General features: G+C 34.6%; 2 protein-coding genes across 3 annotated transcripts; both read left to right on the forward strand.

The window, feature by feature from the left end:
* Window positions 1-772: 772 nt before the first annotated feature.
* On the forward strand, window positions 773-10,636 carry LOC106778917. 2 transcript variants are annotated; one of them, XM_014666921.2, is made up of 5 exons: window positions 773-1,285; window positions 1,367-1,458; window positions 1,533-1,720; window positions 9,937-10,045; window positions 10,182-10,636. In XM_014666921.2, exons 1-5 carry the CDS (start codon window positions 994-996, stop codon window positions 10,488-10,490), a joined length of 990 nt encoding a protein of 329 aa, XP_014522407.1. In that variant the 5' UTR covers window positions 773-993; the 3' UTR covers window positions 10,491-10,636. The 2 variants fall into 2 exon arrangements, with proteins under 2 accessions (XP_014522407.1, XP_014522408.1); XM_014666922.2 differs by having other exon boundaries at window positions 785-1,285; window positions 1,545-1,720.
* A 2,839-nt stretch (window positions 10,637-13,475) lies between these two features.
* On the forward strand, window positions 13,476-16,696 carry LOC106778877 (serine carboxypeptidase-like 42). Its single transcript, XM_014666878.2, has 10 exons — window positions 13,476-13,740; window positions 14,235-14,342; window positions 14,458-14,550; window positions 14,696-14,788; window positions 15,111-15,196; window positions 15,302-15,580; window positions 15,667-15,800; window positions 15,980-16,072; window positions 16,156-16,273; window positions 16,365-16,696. Exons 1-10 carry the CDS (start codon window positions 13,506-13,508, stop codon window positions 16,530-16,532), a joined length of 1,407 nt encoding a protein of 468 aa, XP_014522364.1. The 5' UTR covers window positions 13,476-13,505; the 3' UTR covers window positions 16,533-16,696.
* The last annotated feature ends 3,119 nt before the right edge of the window (window positions 16,697-19,815 follow it).

Raw genomic sequence — 19,815 nt, forward strand, 5'->3', positions numbered from 1 at the left:
TATTAGTTTCATTTTTTAGGATTTGTTTTTATTAGTTTTATTTTTTTAAGATTTATATTTTAAGATTTGTTTTTATTAGTTTTATTTTTTAGGATTTGTTTTTATTAGATTTTTATTTTATTAGTCTTATTTTTTAAGATTTGTTTTTATTAGTTTACTTTGTAGGAAACGGATGTCGACATCCGTTTCAGTGCCTGGACGTCTTCTTCCTCAATGCACACAGCATAGAAATGCACACAGCACAGAGATGACACAAAACTCAACAGAACTCAATAGCAGACCAATCTCAACAAACACACCAACCAGATATCAACAAACAAAGCTACCCAATCCTACACATTACATAAGTTTAAAAAAAAAAAATTAAAAGAAACTAACCTGTCGAAGCAAGAACCACCGCCCCGCACCGCCGCAACACCCGCCGCACCAGCACCCTCCGCGCCGTTGCACACACCGACAGCAAAGCAGTAAACACAACCGCACCGCCCAACAACCCGCAAACGAAACCAACGTCTACCACCTCTCTGCACCGCGCCGCACCGTGCCGCACCGCCACACACTCACGGCACCGCCACCCATCGCACACCAAAAGCACCAGGCCGCACAAATCAATAGAACCTGTTCAGAGTAGGACTGGGAGAGTGAGAGTTGCAGAGAACATTTCAAAAATGAAAGCTTTGGTGGGGTGGAGTGGGAATACGAAGGAGAGGAATCTCTGTGTGTTTTAAAAGAAGTAGGGTAGGTTAAATTTAGTAAATAGGGGTAAAACGGTAAAAATAAAAAATACATAAAAGTTAATTTTGTATTTAAAAAAATATCCAAAAAAATTGGGGGTGGAGGTTGGAATTGGGGAGGTACAAGGAGTAACCCAAAAGGGACTGAACTCATGGGCTTGGGCTTGGGCCTGTTGATAAAAGCTCGGCTTTTATAATTGAGCACCACCTTTGACTGTTATGTTGCTGTTTTCCCCTGGCACTGGATTCTTGGAACCGAATGGATTTGATAAAGGCTTTGAGGTTGAGCCCTTGCGTAGGTGCAATTCCTTCACCACCACTTATCACTCTTACTAGTGTTAGCTTCTGTGCCCCTCCTCTCTCTACAACAAAACAATGTAGTCATTTTTGCATCTATACAAGCACTCGCAGAAAGCTTTTCACTCCAATTCCACGTGGCAGAAAGAGAGACTCTGATTCAGAGTCGCTTCTAGAACCCTCTATTGTCCAAGAACTATCATTACTAGAAGAAGAGGAAGAAGAAGAAGAATTCCTCGACGAGTATGAATACGGTAAAATTGCGCTCAGTCTCTCGAATCTAATCGTTTCTCGCTATTTCCTATTTTTTCTGAACTTTTCGTTTCATTGCCCAGAGACAGCGTTGGATGATAATGATGGTGAAGACGACGGTGACGATGACGATGACGAATACTATGACGAACAAGATGAGGCTGGTGTACCTTATGTAAGTTTTTCTTAGAATTTAGAATGATAAGTGTGTGTTTTGGTTGGGGGAAATGATATTATTTATTGATTTAGAATGTTTTGAAGGCAGGTGATGGCGGCGCAGGCGGTGGAATCTCCCTCGCTGGCACATGGTGGGACAAAAAAGCATTAGCCATTGCTAAAGAGGTTACTCTCTCTTTTGATGGCGAATTGCAAATTTATGCTTTTAAAACACTGCTGAACTCCACCATTCAAGTGCGCATTGAGAACCTTTCCAAAAAGTAAGACGAAAATGTTCTTCTTATTATTATTATCCTTCTTCTTATCCTTATTATTCTTTTTATAATTATTATGAGGATGAAGCCAGGGGTAGAGAGAGCAAAAACGATAAGGCTAACTAGGACTCTGTCCTGTTTTAACTTATTTATGAAATATTGAAATTAGACAATTTGATAAGATTAAATAGCAAGGAAAATTTGGCCACCGTACGTGTGGTTTTATTTCACTTATCACTTATTGGCTGAATAGTTCCTTCTTATCAAGATTTAGTCGTACCTCCTTGAACAGGCAGACATTATTAGTTTGATAACTTTTATTATTGAATGGTTATTATGAATAAATGCATATATTATTCTGAAATGTTTGTGATGAATCTTTATTTTTTTATTTCTTTTACATAATTGGGGATCGGATAACTATGCAGGATCTTTTTTGATTAATTATATAAATAGCATAATTTTTTATTTATCCAAACTTTTATGAAATTATGCTTATATATAATTTGGCGTTCAATTATGGAAGAACCAACTCCTTAAATGCATTTCTTCTTGATTAGTCTTTGACTCTACGGAGGATACCTGCTGTTCACACACAAAATCTAAATATGTATGGAATTTTAGCAATACATACGTATGTGCTAGAAGTATTGGTATATTTAGGCTTATCTTTCTTTTTGGTATACTGATATGGGTTGTTGAAATTTAATGTGAGTGTTTCCTCCCTAAAAGTAATGTTACATTAAGGTTTATCTTTCTTTTTTGTCATTTGTTAATAGTTCTTTTAGGTTTATTTCTGGAATGCTGGAATAGGTTATTATGTCAGATTGCAGAATTGTTAAATAAACTTAAATTATAAAAAAAAAGATTTATTTGTTTATTTAAGTTCGGTTGCAGTAACAACTAGGTAGGAAATTTATTATTTTAAAAGTTTGATTATTAAGGAGATATTTTAGCTTTTCTGTTTAGAGGTTGATTTTAAATTTTATTTGATGTTATGTAAGTAGTTGTTGAATAGCCTTTATCTCAGTTAATCAAGTAAACACATATTTTAGAGAGAAAATATATTTTTGTGCCTGAGATTATTTTAATAAAGTGGCATCAGAGCTTTATGCTCTGACTACCGAGAGAAAAAAAAAGAAAGGAGAAGGGGAGAGTCAAACATTGTGAGGGGAAGGTGAGTGCTTGTTTTTTTGTGAGAGATGACAAAGGTTGTCAATGGTATGAGTGTGTCACAATTGACGAGAAAAACCAATTATGATAATTGGTGCCTACAGATGAAGGTGTTATTGAGATCCGAAGACGTTTGGGATATGGTGGAAGAAGGATACGTTGAGCCTGATACGGAAAGATCAGATGGTGGCACAGATAGCAATATTGAAGAAAACATGTGCAAGAGATGGGTCAGCATTGTATTTTCTCTATAATGCAGTAGATGAGTTGGGATTCAAAAAAATAGCGAATGCCAAATTAGCAAAGGAAGCCTGAAAGATATTGGAGGTTGCGTATAAAGGTGACAACTGTGTTAAACAAGTCCGAATACAAGCTCTCAGAGGAGAGTTTGAACAGTTGAAGATGGAGCCCAAAAAGTATATAACCGAGTACATAACTCGGGTGGAGAAGGTGGCCAACCAACTCGGCAGGAATGGAGAACAAATGCCACCTAGCCGGGTTGTGGGAAAAATTTTGTTCTTGATTGTTTTTCGAGCACGCATTCTTCACAAAACTTCTTCTCAAATTCTATACTGGGTAATCCAAGTACTAATTCTCTCCTTGAGAGTTCAGCCAAGCTTCCAAAGTTAAGATGGCCAAACCGACAATGCCATATCATAGCTTCATCTTTCATGTCCGCCTTCAAGCACGTTTCCTGCAAAATCTGTAACTCTAGTTTAAACATCCGATTTTTCTTCATTCTTACCTTGGCTACAAGACGACCATTCTTTTCCTTCAAATATAATACCCGGTCCTTTATGAAAATTGAATTACCTTTTTCCAACAATTGTCCTGCACTTAAAATATTATTCTTCAGCTTAGGAACATAATAAATGTCCCTAATCTCTCAAATTCTCCCATCCTTCTGCATATGCCGGATTGTTCCACGCCCCTTCACGGCCACCTTGGAGTCATCTCCGAAAGTCACAAATCCGACCTCCTCCTTGGTGAGTTCATAAAAAAGAGTTTCATCTCCACACATGTGATTGGTTGCTCCAGTATCTATATACCATACCGAGTTGGTAGAAATCTCCTCAGACTTTGATTTCAAGCATGGTCCAATATCCGAGTTCTTTGAAAATTCACAAATGCCACCTAGCTGGGTTGTGGGAAAATTTTTGAGATCTCTTACAAAAGATTTCGAAAGTATCATGTGCGCCATCGAAGAATTGAAGGACTTATCTAACGCGGTTGTCACCTTTATATGCAACCTCCAATATCTTCCAGGCTTCCTTTGCTGATTTGGCATTCGCTATTTTTTCGAATCCCGACTCATCTATTGCATTATAGAGAAAATACAATGCTGACCCATCTCTTGCACGTGTTTTCTTCAATATTGTTATTTGTGCCACCGTTTGGTCTTCGTCCACATCAGGCTCATCAGGCTCAACGTACCCTTCTTCCACCATATTCCAAACGTCTTGGGATCTCAATAACGCCTTCATCTGTAGGCACCAATTATCATAATTGGTTTTTCTCGTCAATTGTGGCACACTCATACCATTGACAACCTTTGCCATCTCTCACAAAAAAACAAGCACTCACCTTTCCCCTCACAATGTTTGACTCTCACCTTCTCCTTTCTTTTTTTAGGCAAGAATGGAGAACAAATGCCACCTAGCCGGTTATGGGAAAAATTTTGAGATCTCTTACAAAAGATTTCGAAAGTATCGTGTGTGCCATCGAAGGACTTGTCGGTTCTCACAGTGGATGAACTTGCTGGGTCATTAGAAGCCCACGAACAAAGGAGGAGTTGGGATGATCAGGTTAAACCCGACGATCAAGCACTACAGGTACAGTTTGACTCGAATAAATCTCGGATTGCTCAGAGCCGAGATCCTGGCAGCAGAGGAAGAGGAGGCCGAGGACAAGGACGAGGTGGACGTGGTAGAGGCAATGAAGAGAGAACCGGTCAACAGTATTGCCATGACCGAGGACAAGGAAAAGACAAAGGAGATCAGTCAGAAGTGGAATGTTTTAACTGTGGCAAGCATGGCCACTATGGATATGAATGTAGATCAAGGAAGTGCTACAATTGTGGTAAGCTCGGTCATATTATTAAATATTGTCGAGCCGAGAAGAAAAGTGAGAGAAATCTTCTTACAGAAAAAGAAGAAGATGAAGAAGAGATGGGAACTTTGTTGATGTCAAAGATCTTAAAGTCGAAGGGGGAGACGAATCTCGTTACTAAAGATGGTGAAGAAGAGTGTGGAATCCTGTTGATGGCAAAGAGCTCGGATGCAGTGGACATGGAGAGCCCGGTCCAACAATGGATGAAGTGATCTCAGTAAAGGATCCAACAATTATGGAGAAGGAAAACGTGGAGAAAGAACTCAAAGAAAAAAGATGAAGAGATTCAGCGAATAGGGAGGCTTCTAGATGAAGCTAATGAAATTATGAATAAACAGAAGGTTGAGCTTGAGGAGCTGAAGAAAGCGGCTCTTGATGAAGATGTTGAGAAGAACCCGATGAAGATGTCAATCAAGATTGTTGAGAAATCGCCTAAGGTCAGAGATGAGAAGGTTATTGAGAAGTCGAGCATAACAAAGTCAGTCAAAGCATTAAAGAGGTCAACCAAGATAAAAGACAGGAAGGCTACGAGGAAAAAGAAGAAGTCAAATGTGATTAAAAGAAGCAAACCCGAACTGGGATGATGCACATGGAAAGAAAGGAAGAAAAAAATTTAAGTTTATGGGAGAGTTTTGTTAAATAAACTTAAATTAAAAAAAGGATTTATTTGTTTATTTAAGTTCGGTTGCAGTAACAACTAGGTAGGAGATTTATTATTTTAAAAGTTCGATTATTAAGGAGATATTTTAGCTTTTCTGTTTAGGAGCAAATTTTAAATTTTATTTGACGTTGTGTAAGTGGCTATTTAATAGCCTTTATCTCAGTTAATGAAGTAAGCACATATTTTACAAAGAAAATATGTTTTTGTGCTTGAGATTATTTTAACAAGAATGTGTAACTATTGTAAGGATGTGGGAAATTGGTGCAATATTTATTTGTTAAGATCTACACTGCAGAAAATGGAAATGCTGAAGTTGAATGCACTTAATTGGTATTCAGTATTTCCTTGGCCCCTCTTACACAGTTTAAGGATTGTGGAGCTTGTTGCTAATAAGCATTCATTTTACATCCTCTCTCCTAAAGATGTAAAAAAAGGTTTGACGATTTTTAGTCCCATGTTTCTAAGTGTATTGGACTGGTGCATTGGGCTGATGCAAAGTGCCTGATTTATAACAATTTCTGAATGCAAATCCTATTTGTATACTGCTCATTGAATGGATTTTTGGCAAACTACGTAAGCACAAACCAAGTATCAATGATCTGATGTTGTAAAAGCTGATGAAAGTACGAAGAAAACTTGATTCTTGAGGTGTGTATGATCACTGCCTAGGATATTTCAAAAGGGTACCCACCACCTCTGAGGCGTGTATGATCACTGCCTAGGATATTTCAAAAGGGTACCCACCACCTCAAAAAGTCACTTTGCAACAGTTCGCATGTGTCCTCCTTTTTGGGATTTTTCCTCTCATAGGATATCTCCATTTCAGTGTGCATTCGCAAGCAATGGGCTCCTCTATTTTTTCTTCCATGAGCTACGAGGTCTCTAACACCTTTTCCCACCTATAAATACATCACTTCCCTCTCCTCCAAAATATACACATTCGCTCATTCTCACATTTTCTTCTTCTCCTTGTATATATTGGATTCTCTACTCTTTTAAAATTATTTCTTGTTAGTTTATGGGTTCCTTGAAAAATTTGAGAAGCTATTGTATATTGGAGAACTTGTGCAATACACAATGGAAAACTCCTTCAAGGTAGTGACCATACACGTCTCAAGAATCAAGTTTTGTTCGTGTTTTCATCAGTTTTTACAATAATCTTAAGCACTTATGGATGAAGGTATGGACACCGACAACAATTCTACACTCGAGAAGCAAAACAATATTTCCATAACTCAACCTATGTTTGCGAAACCTCTTGGACATTTTGAAAATCTTAGTCTTTGTTGATGGACAAAACTTCTGACACTAGTAGAAACACATGTCTACTCTATTAGACATGTATAAATTTTCTTTCGCTCTTACAAGCATCAAACCTGACTCTAGTAGTCCTACAAAACATATTGAAGACTGAATCCATTTAACTTAGGTATGCCGACACACTTTGATCAGTTCATTATCTAATGATTTGCGTGATGTGTATTGCTCTTATAAGGAAACCAAGGATATTTGGGACTAGTTGATTCTCAAATACACAATCGAAGATGTTGTGAGACAAAGGTTTGTCATTGAAAATTACTATCGTTGGGAAATGATAGAAGACAAAGACATCAAGATCCAAATCAGCGAGTACCACAAATTGCTCAAAGATATTCAAGCAGAAGACATAGTCCTTTCCGAAGAGTTCCTTTTTAATCTTCTAACCGAAAAGCTTTCGGAATCGTAGTTAGACTACCCACAACAACTGAAGCACAAACACAAACAGATGTCACACTCAAACCTTATCACACATCATCATTGAAGATACCGATTCAAAGGAGTGTGCTACCACAAGGGCTAAGGCATTATCAGCCAAAGCAAATATGATAAAGAAAGTCCGATCACAAGAAGAGAATTTTTTAAAATTACTGTCCCAGTGGATCTAATACCACTTTTAAAAAAAAATAGAAATTGTTTTGTGTGTGGAAAACTAGGCCATCATGCATCTCAGTGGATACATAGGGTTAGAAATGACAATCATCCTAAAGCAAATATAATCAAAGGAGAAGATACAATTGTTGCAGTTGTTTAACAAATAAACCTTGTGACAAGTGTGAGCAAATGGGTGGTAGACTATGGTGCTACCAGATACATCTGTGCAACAGAAGTGTGTTTACCTCCTACTCTAGTGTGGATGGAGAAAAACATGTTTATCTTAGTGATTCTAGGACAACTCTTGCCCTAAGAAAAGGAAAAGTTCTTCTAAAGCTCATATCTTGGAAGACTCTAACCTTAAGCAATGTGCTACATGTGCCATCAATCAAAGTTATGACAAAAGTGTCATTTGAATTTGGTAAGATTGTTATGACAAAAAATAATGTGTCTGTGGGAAATGGATAATATGATCAAGGTGCTTTTGTACTTCACATTTTTTTCTATTGTTAATAAATTTGGTTCTTTTGCTTGTATTGTTAATTTGTATGATGTGTAACTTGCTAGATTAGGACATGTAAATTCCTCATATGTTATGAAATTACAACGGCAAAAGTTAATTAATATGCATTATAAACAAAGTAAGAAATGTGATATATATGTGGAGCCTAAATTAACAAAGAAAACTTGTCATTTTGTAGAACATCAAATTAAACTTCTAGAATTAATTCATACCTATCTAGTTCCTTTGGACAAAAGTAAAAGAAAGAGGAAGGAAACTTCCTTTGGAGATGACTTTCACACTTATTGAAAATGATCTAAGTATTTTAGAAGTTACTAGTGCTCTTGATGCAACACATCTTCCTCTGTCCAAAGGAACTAAATCAATATGAATAAATCTTAGAAGTTTAGTTTGACGTTCTACAAAATGACAAGTTTTCTTTGTTAATTTAGACTCTACACATATATCACCTATGTTACTTTGTTTATAACGCATATTAATTAATCCTAGTTGTTGCAATCTTTTCATAACACATAAGGAATTTACATATCTTAATCTAGCATGCCACACATTTGCTCATAGCTTAAGGTCAGAGTCTTCTCATATGTGAGCTTTATAAGAACTTTTCCTTTTTTTAGGACAGGAGTTGTCTAGGAATCATAGAGATAAACATATTCTTTTTCATCCCTCATACTCGTGTAAGAGGTAAACACACTTTTGTTTTGCACAAATGTGCTCGGTAGCACCAAAGTCTACCATCCATTTGCTTATACTGGCTACTAGATTTATTTGTGAAACAACCACAACAATTATATCTTCTCCTTTGGCTATATTTGCCTTAGGAGTAATTTAGTTTCTAACTCTATGTCTGCATTGAGGTGCATGATGGCCTGGTTTTTCACATACAAAGCAAATTATTTTTTTTCTTGAAAGTGAGGTTAAATCCATTGGGATGAGAATTTTTAAAACTTTTCTTCCTGTGATCGGGTTTTTTCTCGTAGATTTTTGGAAATGATTTGTCTTCTACCATATTTGCTTTGGCCGATAATGGCTTAGCCCTTGTAGCAACACACTCCTTTCGGTTGGTATCCTCAATAATGATGTGTGATAAGGTTTAGGAATGACATTTGTATGTGTCTGTGCTTCAATTGTTTATAGTCCGTTTAGGATTCCAGAATCTTTTTTATTAGAAGTTTTGAAACGAATTCATCAAGAAGGACTGTGTTTTTTTCTTTAATAACTTTGAACAACTTGTGGTGCTCGTTGATCTGGATCTTGATGTCCTTGTCTTTTATCATCTCCCAACAATAGTAATTTCCAATGACCGAACTTTGTCTCACAACATCTTCGATTGTGTACTTAAGAATCAACAAGTCTCAAATTTGGCTTCCTTATAAGAGCATTATAAGCAGTACACGAGCAAATCATTAGATAATGCGATGAGCAAAGTATGTTAGCATACCTAAGTCGAATGGATATAGTCTTCAATCTGTTTTGCAGGATTATTGGAGTTAGGTTTGATGGTTGTAAGAGCGAAAATAATTCCATATATGTCTAATAGAGTAAACATGCGTTTCTGCCTGCTTTGGAAGTTTTGTCCAACAAAGACTTCGATTTCGGAAATGTCCTAGAAAGGTTAAGTACTGGAAATACTGTTTTGCTTATGCGGGTCTAGAGTTGTTGTCGGTGTCCTTACTGTCAATCATAAGGTTAAGATAGTGGCTACCCTTTTGAAATACCCTATTTCACTACATCTGCATTTTCACATAATGCAATTTGTGGCTTAAGTCATCGTTTTTATTTTTCTAAAGTTGCTGGCTATTATCATCATGAATGTCTGGCTTAGTTGTTGTGCTCTGTCTATAGGTCTGGCTCGCCCAGCATGGAAAATATTGAAACGTTCTCTGCAGCGTATAGAGAAAAATTGGATGAAGCAGAACTTGCTAAATCAGTTCCTGACAATTTATGTTTGGAGGTACATCTCAAGTGTCTTGTTGACATGTTCTGTTATCTCGGGGGGTGGTCTTGATTTTGAAGAATGATCCCAAGGGATTGAAATTTTGATCATTAATGTTTCATATTATTAGCGTTTGACATGTGTGCTTTTTCAGGTGTCTTCTCCTGGTGTGGAAAGAATAGTTCGGATTCCAGATGACCTAGATCGCTTCAAGGACCGACCTATGTATGTGAAATATGTCATTAGTAATGATCCAAATAACCCAGCTGCAGAGAGTGAGGGTGTCTTCATGCTTGAATCCTTTGACCTGGAAACGAAATGTTGCACCTGGGGTTTAGCAGACGTGAAAGTCAACAGACAGAAATCAGGTAAAGGAAGACCGCTGAATAAAAAACAAAGAGAATGGCGTTTAAGCATTCCCTTTGATTCCTTACGTTTTGTACGGTTGCACTCTGATATTTAAAAATAATTCATTTTCCCCGAAAGTTGTTGATTAGTTATTAGATTTTTCCATCTTTCCTATGCCTATAGTATACGTGTCTCAACCTGTATGTACACACATAAGCAACTGAATTTGTTGATAATTGGAACAATTAACTTTCAAATGTACTCCTGTACTGCTTTCAAACTATTTATTGAATTTAATTCTATGACTGCAAAAGCTTGTATTATAAACATTGTTTAACACGGTTATTTTTCTAATATTCATTTCATGGTATGCTAACAATGTGGCATGCAATGCCACGTCTCTGAGGAATGTATGTGACTGACATACATTGCAGTTTTTCCGTTGTACAATTTTGGAGAAAAAGAAAAAGAATTTCTCTCTTTCTCTCTCTCTCTACGTAGTTATTCATTTCCGATTCACTATTTCATAAAAAATAAAAAATTATACGTATTTTTTTCTTTCCACTATTTTTTTCTTTCCACTCATTTAATATTACAATTAGCCAAATCTTTTTGCTGATCATTAGTATTTTATTTGTCTCATTAAGTTCTTTTGAATTTGAAATTTAAATCTCTTAAAGTATTATAATTTTGACTCTTTTTGCATCCTTGTGTTTTATATAATAATTTTTTTTCATTAGTTCTGCCAAAAAATGTTAATAACGAACAATTTTTTTAACCTTGTCCTTGATATAATTTTTAAAAAGTAATTTTTTTTTCATCATAAAGTAATGTTTCCAAACAAAATCAAATCTATTCATTGCAAGAGATGGATTTGGGTTAACTTCACTGTTTAAAATTTAAAATTAGTATATAATATGAAACAACTCTAAAAGTAGAGTTTTATAGGATTCTTGTGGGTGTCTCGTCTTGTTCAAAGCTCGTGTGACATTGCAGAAAAGACATAATTGCTAATTTGAGCAAAGACAAGTAATTTTTCTAAAGCTTTAATGTTCTTTTTGACTTTTGTTACAGACAGGAACCAGACAACAACACGATTAGTTTGAAGTCCGTTGATCCAATTTTATGACGGGGTTTGGTCACCCTTGCAAAATCTAGCTTTCTGAATGTTTCAAAATCTAATACTCTAAATATGTTGAGGAAAGTGAAAACCTATGACATATCAGAAACGTATTTTTCCTTAGCTCTAATTTGGGTATTCAAGTCCTGTTTCATTAGTAGATAACTAGAATGCCGACTCTTTCATTTTTGTAGATTTTTTTTTTTCTTTTTTCATACTTTAGTTTGTATAAAAAAAACGACACGAAAAAAAGTGTCTCGCACACACGCGTGAGTGTATTTCAAAGCATAAAGTGTATTTCACTTTTTCTTCGCAAATGCATCGGATTCCTATATGTATATATTTGTAGTTTGTATGTAATAAAAAGAAAAGTTTAAAATTTACATAAAAAGGTTCAAGATATATAATTTGTTACAAAGTATTAATGTGGTTCACTCAATGCTTTTGCATCTATAATACATTTTTAACATGTTTGCCACACCTAAGACACCAAATTAAAAATCTATAAGAATCTAAATAAGAATGCATAAACTAAATTAAAATTAAATTATTGAAAATCTCACAACGTTGGATGCTTTGACGAGAACTTCGTACAAAAAAACAGAATTATAAGAACTCTTAATAAGTTAACATAAAACAACTTAATAAATTTTGATGCAGAGGAGTAGAATTAGGAATACGTTGGATGATGCTGAAGGAATAATTTAGATTCTTAAAAAAAGTAACAGTGTATGAGTAGTATGAATGGTGTATTGTATATGAGGAGTTGCTTTTTGAGAATTTGAGCCCCGCGCATGTTTGAAAAGTTGTAAAGTGTTTTGCGTCGACCTTTTTCCCTTATCTTTTGGCCAACAAAGCAGAAACCTTAAACAAAACTATGGCACAGTTAGTGATGAGATTGAGACGCAGAAAGTGAGAGAAACAAGTGCGGCGAAATTGCAGCTAAATAAGGTTACTAGTTAGTAGTAGTTGCGCCTTCCCAAACAAAGTAGAAACTCATAATTAACAAATGAAAATTAAAACACATTTAATAAATAATTTTTATTTTTATTTTTTATTTTTTTTTGCTTTGTTTGATGATCGATGGTTATCTCATCAACTTTGTAGCATTGTGTTTACCTTGATGAATTTTTCTAGTGTTTGTCGATAATCCTTAGAGGTAGGTAACCTTCCCCAGTACTATGCTACTTTCTTGGCCGTGTCTCTCGGTTTTTGGCAGAATTCGTTGCATTGGAATAATGATGCGTCGCAATGTGGCTCTAACCTTAAACGGATTAGGTGTATTTATCTAATAATTTAATGTTTCACATGTTGATGGAAAATTGTCACCTCTATTATTAAAATCGTCGTCTTGTTACAGTCAACCAGAGAAAATTGAAGTCTGCATACCATTTATCCATACATTTGATTGGAGGGCATATAACATATTCTATATGCAATTCAGATCTTTATGTGGAAATTCACCTTTTTGTTAAAGGAAATCCGGGATTCACGTGCATGCTTCTGTAACAGATCTGTTCACTAGAGATATGGTACCGTAATCAATTTCTCTTCATTCTGTTCTATTAAAGAAACCAATTGCCTATTTTAGAGGGAAGAAAGGATCTTGTTTAAAAAATATATATTCCTGGTAATTCTTTAACTTTCATCTTTACTTAAATATATGAGAGATGTTTTCAAATTTGTTCTCGTTATATATTCCAACATAAACCCTGCAAATGTAAAATTATAATAAAGAAAATACAAAACACCAAACCAAACATATTCCTATTAATTTTTTATTCAAAGATACATGCGAACTAGAGAAACAACACTTTTAGTCTCTTTATATGACTTTTCATTTTTGTTTTTATTTATTTGTAGTTTGATTCGAATTTTTGACTGTATATGATAGGATGGGACCAAGTTGAAAACAATGTTTGTTATATAGGGCAAATAGTAATTAAACACATAATTCAAGTGCTATATAAGAGTGAAGGGTTGCTGAGGAAATGGATAGGAGTTGTTGCAATGAAAGGGTGTTGGTTAGTGGGAGTGTTGATTGTGTTGTTGGGCAGTGTTGGGGTAAAAGGGTACCCTTCAGAGGATCTGATAGAGAGGTTGCCTGGGCAACCTAATGTTGGGTTCAAGCAATATGCAGGGTATGTGGATGTAGATGTCAATCATGGGAGAAGCCTCTTCTACTATTTTGTGGAGGCTGAGAAAGACCATGAAAAGAAACCTCTCACTCTTTGGCTCAATGGAGGTTGGTACTTCTTATCCTTCCTCTCATTGCTCCATCACATCACCCATTTCCTACTTTTGGATGCTTTAAGGAATTATCTCATTCTTTACTTTCTTATACAGTTTCCTTCCTTCATACTCTTCAATTTCATCTTTTTCCACACTTTTACATTATCATCTCTAGTTTGTTTCTGTCTAGGTTTTTCCATGTTCATGTTTGTAAACCATAGGCGGTTGCCATTTATCTTTCTTTGTGTCCCTACCAGTTTAGGTTCTTTGTCTCACTCAATGAAAATCCTGTTTGCTAGGACCCCTCACAGTCAGATCCTCTGGATCAAAATTTTGAATTCTTTATTGAAAAGATGCAACAGTTTTGTTTTTCTTATTTTGAAAAAAAAAAAAAAAAACTACAACAGATAAATCAAATATACCTAGCTATTAAGGTTAACATGTTTTACAAAACACTATAAAACTGTCAAACTGCTTTAACTCAGAGCAAGTACCATTGTTTTTCAGGCCCGGGATGTTCCTCCATTGGAGGAGGTGCCTTTACTGAATTGGGTCCCTTTTATCCCAGAGGTGATGGACGTGGTCTTCGAAGAAATTCAATGTCTTGGAATAGAGGTATACATATTATATATGTCACAAATTTTTTACATGAATTTTTCTTGCGATATTGGAGAATAATTTGGGTTTACATTGATTCCTGATTCTGACATTATTTATGTCTTTTTCATAGCATCCAACATCCTTTTCTTGGAGTCTCCAGCTGGAGTTGGTTGGTCATACTCAAACACAACTTCAGATTACAACGCTGGAGATGCATCCACAGGTAAATAGAGTCACCAATTAATATATTTATTAATCTTCGTTTAAGCTCTTTTTAAGGCTGAGAATGAATCTATGTGATTATGTATGCATAATTTCAAACTCGTTTTACTAGAGTTGAGCTTTAACATTTTTTCTATTTTTTGCAGCCAATGATTCGCTTCTCTTCCTGCTGAAATGGTACGAGAAGTTTCCTTCTTACAGATCAAGGGAGCTGTTTCTTACCGGAGAAAGCTATGCAGGTCCAACCAATAATAATCTCATCCAATTTAATAATTATTTTATTGAATTGAAACTCCCAAAGTTGGTCTCGAGTTCCAAAATATTCTATATAATAGTACATTAGATGACGTGATTTTCTTAAGATTAAACATTTTATTCTATTATTTATGCACATGCAGATAACGTAATGTCATCATTCCTAACAGGGGTAACCATATAAAATTATTGCACCAGATTACCTTTTTGTTTTCCTTTTGGAAAAAGTTCTTTTGCCCTCCTCCTGCAAAAAAGAAAAAAAAAGTATATATTTTTGTTTGTTACTGACATTTAAATGTTATGCAGGACATTATATACCACAGTTAGCCAATGTTCTTTTGGACCACAATGCTCATTCAAATGGTTTCAAATTCAATATTAAAGGAGTAGCTGTAAGACCCCTTTGATGCTTTTTTTTGCATTAGTTTACTCATTTATTTTTCTGCTACTGATGTTCTAATTTGAAAGCTATTTCACTCCTTCCTCGTTTGTTATAGATTGGAAACCCACTTCTGAAACTTGATCGTGATGCACGAGCAACATACGAATACTACTGGTCGCATGGACTGATCTCCGATGAAGTTGGCCTTGCCATTGCGAATGATTGCGATTTCGATGACTATGTCTTCGCCGATACACACAACGTGTCCGCATCATGCAACAATGCAATAAATGAGGCAAATGAGATTGTTAGCGATTACATAAACTACTATGATGTGATTCTGGATGTTTGCTATCCATCCATAGTTGAACAAGAACTGAAATTGAAAAAGATGGTACAACGCCTCTTTCATTTCTGTATACTTTAAGATGATTAATTAGTTAAGATTATAGACTAAACATTTTGATTACTGTAATGCAGGCTACTAAAATAAGCATAGGTGTAGATGTATGCATGACTTACGAAAGAGCTTTTTATTTCAATCTCCCAGAAGTTCAGAAGGCTCTCCATGCAAACCGTACTAATCTTCCCTACCACTGGTCCATGTGCAGTGGGTAAGCCATTCATATCGTGCTGTTAATTACTGCATGAAAAATTAGTACGATCTTTCTGTGTATGCATATCTTTTATTAAATTTTAATCCAATGATTTGTCAGTAACATTCTCCAAAATAAACACGCATTGCTTTCTACTTTCGTTGCTGATGTATAATCCTGCTTTTTCTTCATTGCAGTGTCTTAAATTATAGCGAGACTGATCCTAATATAGACATCCTCCCAGTTCTCAAAAGGATAGTTCAAAACCATATTCCAGTATGGGTTTTCAGGTAAATTATTTTCCTTTAAGGAGCATTAATTATGTATGGTAGTAAGGCGTGGTACGCTAATTATTAACGTTAAACTATGACAGTGGAGACCAAGATTCTGTGGTGCCATTACTAGGTTCTCGAACACTCATTCGTGAACTAGCTCACGAGCTAAAGTTCAAGATTACAGTCCCATATGGAGCATGGTTCCACCGAGGGCAGGTACATGGAAACAAAATGATGTAATTTTTGTATGTTATAGTTCCCTATGCTAATTGATGTTTATTTGGTGGGATTTGTTAAATAAATATAGGTTGGAGGTTGGGTAACAGAGTATGGAAATTTGTTGACTTTTGCAACTGTAAGAGGAGCTGCTCACATGGTACCATTTGCACAGCCTTCAAGAGCACTCCATCTCTTTAGTTCTTTTGTGCATGGAAGGAGATTGCCAAACACTACACGCCCTTCAATTTACGATTAATTATGAACATTCAATGAATCTGCTGTCGAGTTCATTCTTAGATTTTAAGACTTTTTAGCCTACAAGAGTAAGTAGTGAATGTCTTTTGGGCCATTATTTATCAATTGTATGGAAAAAAAGAGGGAAGAAAACCAAAGTAATAAAGATTCCATTCTTCTAGTCTATTCATTCCCTTGCTAGCTAGCATTGTCTCTTCTTCATTCCTTACTTCCAACCTCATACGCCCTTTATTCCTAAATCAGAACTTGGTTCCTGGTAGAGTGTTCTCTCAGTAAGACAATTTCAGGCTAATTTATAATGGTTATTATCTGTGTTCCACGATGGGATGCAGTGATTCTAAATTGTATTTGATGAAGAGCACAAAAGCCGTTGTTACATTGAAACCATATACTACGATTGCTTTCTTTCCACTCATAAACTTTTCCAGTTCATGTCCAGTTTTGACTGTCTTTATTTCTGAAATATTTGAATTCTCGGTATGTGGCAATGCTAAAATATGTATACTTTACCAGAAAGTATTACTTAATCGGATTTGAAACTTGGACCTCTTGATTAAATGACAAAATATATTCTAATAAACATCAATAATATATTAATTTTATATATAATTAAATATACAATAAAAGGAATAAAATAAACATTTTCATCACTATAATATTGTCTTTGTTTGTTATAATACAATAAAAAAAGAAATGTATATCTCATCATAACAATTTTTTTTAAGTTTGGTTAATGATTGTTTGATCTTATTTGTATATGTTGAAGAATTCATATATTAAAATTTATGTAGTAAGTTGTAAAGCAGGTTAATTAAATACTAAAGGAGTTAAAAAAATTAACGAAATTTATATATATATATATATATATATATATATATATATATATATTAATAATATAATTTACTTTTTTATTGTATTATAAACTAAATATATCCATATTTATTATACTGATTATTCTTCTTAATAAAAAAAAATATATAAAAGCTAAGTTAAGATATATTTATAATATATATTTTGAAATAAGCAAAAGAATAAGCTAACTTTATGTCTCCTAAAATTTATAAAAAAATTAAAAGAAATAAAAAAAAAATATGACACAACGGCTAACAAGAAGAAAAGAAGTCTAATTAAATTATAATTTAAAACTTATAAGATAACATCCCATTTTATTAGAATAAAACTATCAAAAGAAAACATTACAAGATACCAGAAACTAGAAAGGAAGAAAGATGTTCTCTCTAAGCTCACACCATTTAAGATGATCATCGCAAAAGAGAAAACACAAACAAAAACAAAAAGGATAAATTAGTGATACAAAACATTTTCATAATACATTAAAACATATTAAACATTTTACTTAAAGATACATATCTTACACAAAATCAACCAAACACCTTATGCATGACAACCTTTTGACTTGACTATCCGGATTAGTATGAATATAGTTGTGGTGAAACAGCTTGCCCACCTCAAGCTACCACACAAGGTTAGTCTGTTATCACTTGCCTTTAGCCAAGGTAAAACCCCTAAACTTGGACCTCCTGTTATTCTCACGACATGTCTCACCCCTCTCTACTTGAAAATAGGTAACCATTAGAATGTTAAGATGAACTCCAAGACTGAACTTCCTATATTCATACTTACAATACTTAAAACTACCAACAAAAAGTTCCTTCTTAGAACTCTTTTCCACAACCTTTCATTCATTTAACCACATGTTCCAAACCATTCCACACATTCCATAAAATATACAAAACACACCTTATTGTTCATAAAAAAATAAGAAAATAATACAAAATCATCATTATTTATCATACATAATCATATACAAATCTTGTTTGTAATTCATATTATAAATCAATTCATACTTCACAATAAGTATTATAAACCAATCATTCAAACAATCACATATATTGAACACACCATAAGAAATATATAAAAACTTCGTTGAAAAGTCACCAAGTTTGCTCGCTCAGCTAAAAGTGTCTGTCAGCCTACTCGCTCCGCTACCATGATCGCTTTGGGAATACAAAAATAATAAGTTCTGCTTGCTCAGCAACTATACTCGCTCAGCAACTATACTCGCTCAGCTAGAAATGTTATGTTCGCTCAACACTCGTTCCGCTAGACTGCATAATTTTGCTGCACAAAACTGTGGAATTTGCACTCTTCAACCACTCATGACCTATCCTATTAATTTTTCCCAACTTCTAACACTCCTAGATTGTATTTTAAACTAAAATGGACCTAACCAAAAGTATATAAACCAACCTAAACTCGTTTTAAAATGATTTATCATAAGAATCCAATCCAAAATTAATCAAAACCACACCTTAGAGACTCAAATTGAATTCCACAAGTTACAACTTATTTTTAAACAACTTAGGGATTCTAATAAGTCACAAATGACTTACCAACACCCTTCAAAATGACCATTTAGACACAAAACCTAAAATTCAAAATCTCACTAGTTTAAGCCCCCAAAAATAGTTCCAAACCAACCTAAACTCCACATATCAAACATCAAACATTCTTGCATCAAATTTCCCCAATTTCAACATCAAAACCAGTTCTAAAAGACCAAATAACTAACCTTCAAACTTCAAATTTTCCTTCCTAACTCTTATATCAAAATTCACATGTCAAAACCCCCTTATTTGAACTTAAAACCTTTTAAAACCATCACATTGACCCATACCAAGTCCCCTATCAGATTTATACCAACTCATGGTGCTAACAAACCTCAAATGACATATAAAAAGACCTACAAATTTCTCCATCCAAACACTTTTTCACCAAAATGCATCTTAAAACCCTTGTTTTCACTACAAAACTCCTAGATTTTCAACTCCTTATTCAATAAACTTTACAACGCACATTCCAATCAGTAATACAACATATTCAAATACAACTCATGACCAAAATATCATCGAAGATATCTCACATCAGCATTTCATCATCAAATACTCAAATTCACCTATTTAAATGAGTTAACACTAGCACAAAAACAGAAACAACATAAAATCAGTTTAATACACATATAGACACCAAACTTACACCACAAACATCAATTAAAGAAAAATCTAGATTCCCTTACCTCACAAGAAAATGTCCAACTTTACGAACGTTCCACCAGTTGCTTGAAACACAAGGAAACTCTAGACAAACCCCTTGATCGTCAATGAAAAAACTCAGGAATCAGAACTCCTAGAGAGAAGGTAGAAAACTCTAGAAAAGTAGTTTCTAAAGAGATGATACGTTTTAAAATAATGAAACTCGTTTAT

This window comes from Vigna radiata, unplaced genomic scaffold (assembly GCF_000741045.1).
Source record: "Vigna radiata var. radiata cultivar VC1973A unplaced genomic scaffold, Vradiata_ver6 scaffold_183, whole genome shotgun sequence".
Lineage (NCBI taxonomy): Eukaryota > Viridiplantae > Streptophyta > Magnoliopsida > Fabales > Fabaceae > Vigna > Vigna radiata.

What these genes read in the sequence shown, in the direction of transcription:
- LOC106778917 (XM_014666921.2), top strand. Translation starts at nt 994, where the DNA reads ATGGATTTGATAAAGGCTTTGAGGTTGAGCCCTTGCGTAGGTGCAATT. An exon ending in ATTGAGAACCTTTCCAAAAA is followed by an intron (nt 1,721 to 9,936) that starts GTAAGACGAAAA and finishes CTCTGTCTATAG; the next exon opens with GTCTGGCTCGCCCAGCATGG. An exon ending in CTGACAATTTATGTTTGGAG is followed by an intron (nt 10,046 to 10,181) that starts GTACATCTCAAG and finishes GTGCTTTTTCAG; the next exon opens with GTGTCTTCTCCTGGTGTGGA.
- LOC106778877 (XM_014666878.2), top strand. Translation starts at nt 13,506, where the DNA reads ATGAAAGGGTGTTGGTTAGTGGGAGTGTTGATTGTGTTGTTGGGCAGT. An exon ending in CGCTGGAGATGCATCCACAG is followed by an intron (nt 14,551 to 14,695) that starts GTAAATAGAGTC and finishes TATTTTTTGCAG; the next exon opens with CCAATGATTCGCTTCTCTTC. An exon ending in ATTCCAGTATGGGTTTTCAG is followed by an intron (nt 16,073 to 16,155) that starts GTAAATTATTTT and finishes AAACTATGACAG; the next exon opens with TGGAGACCAAGATTCTGTGG.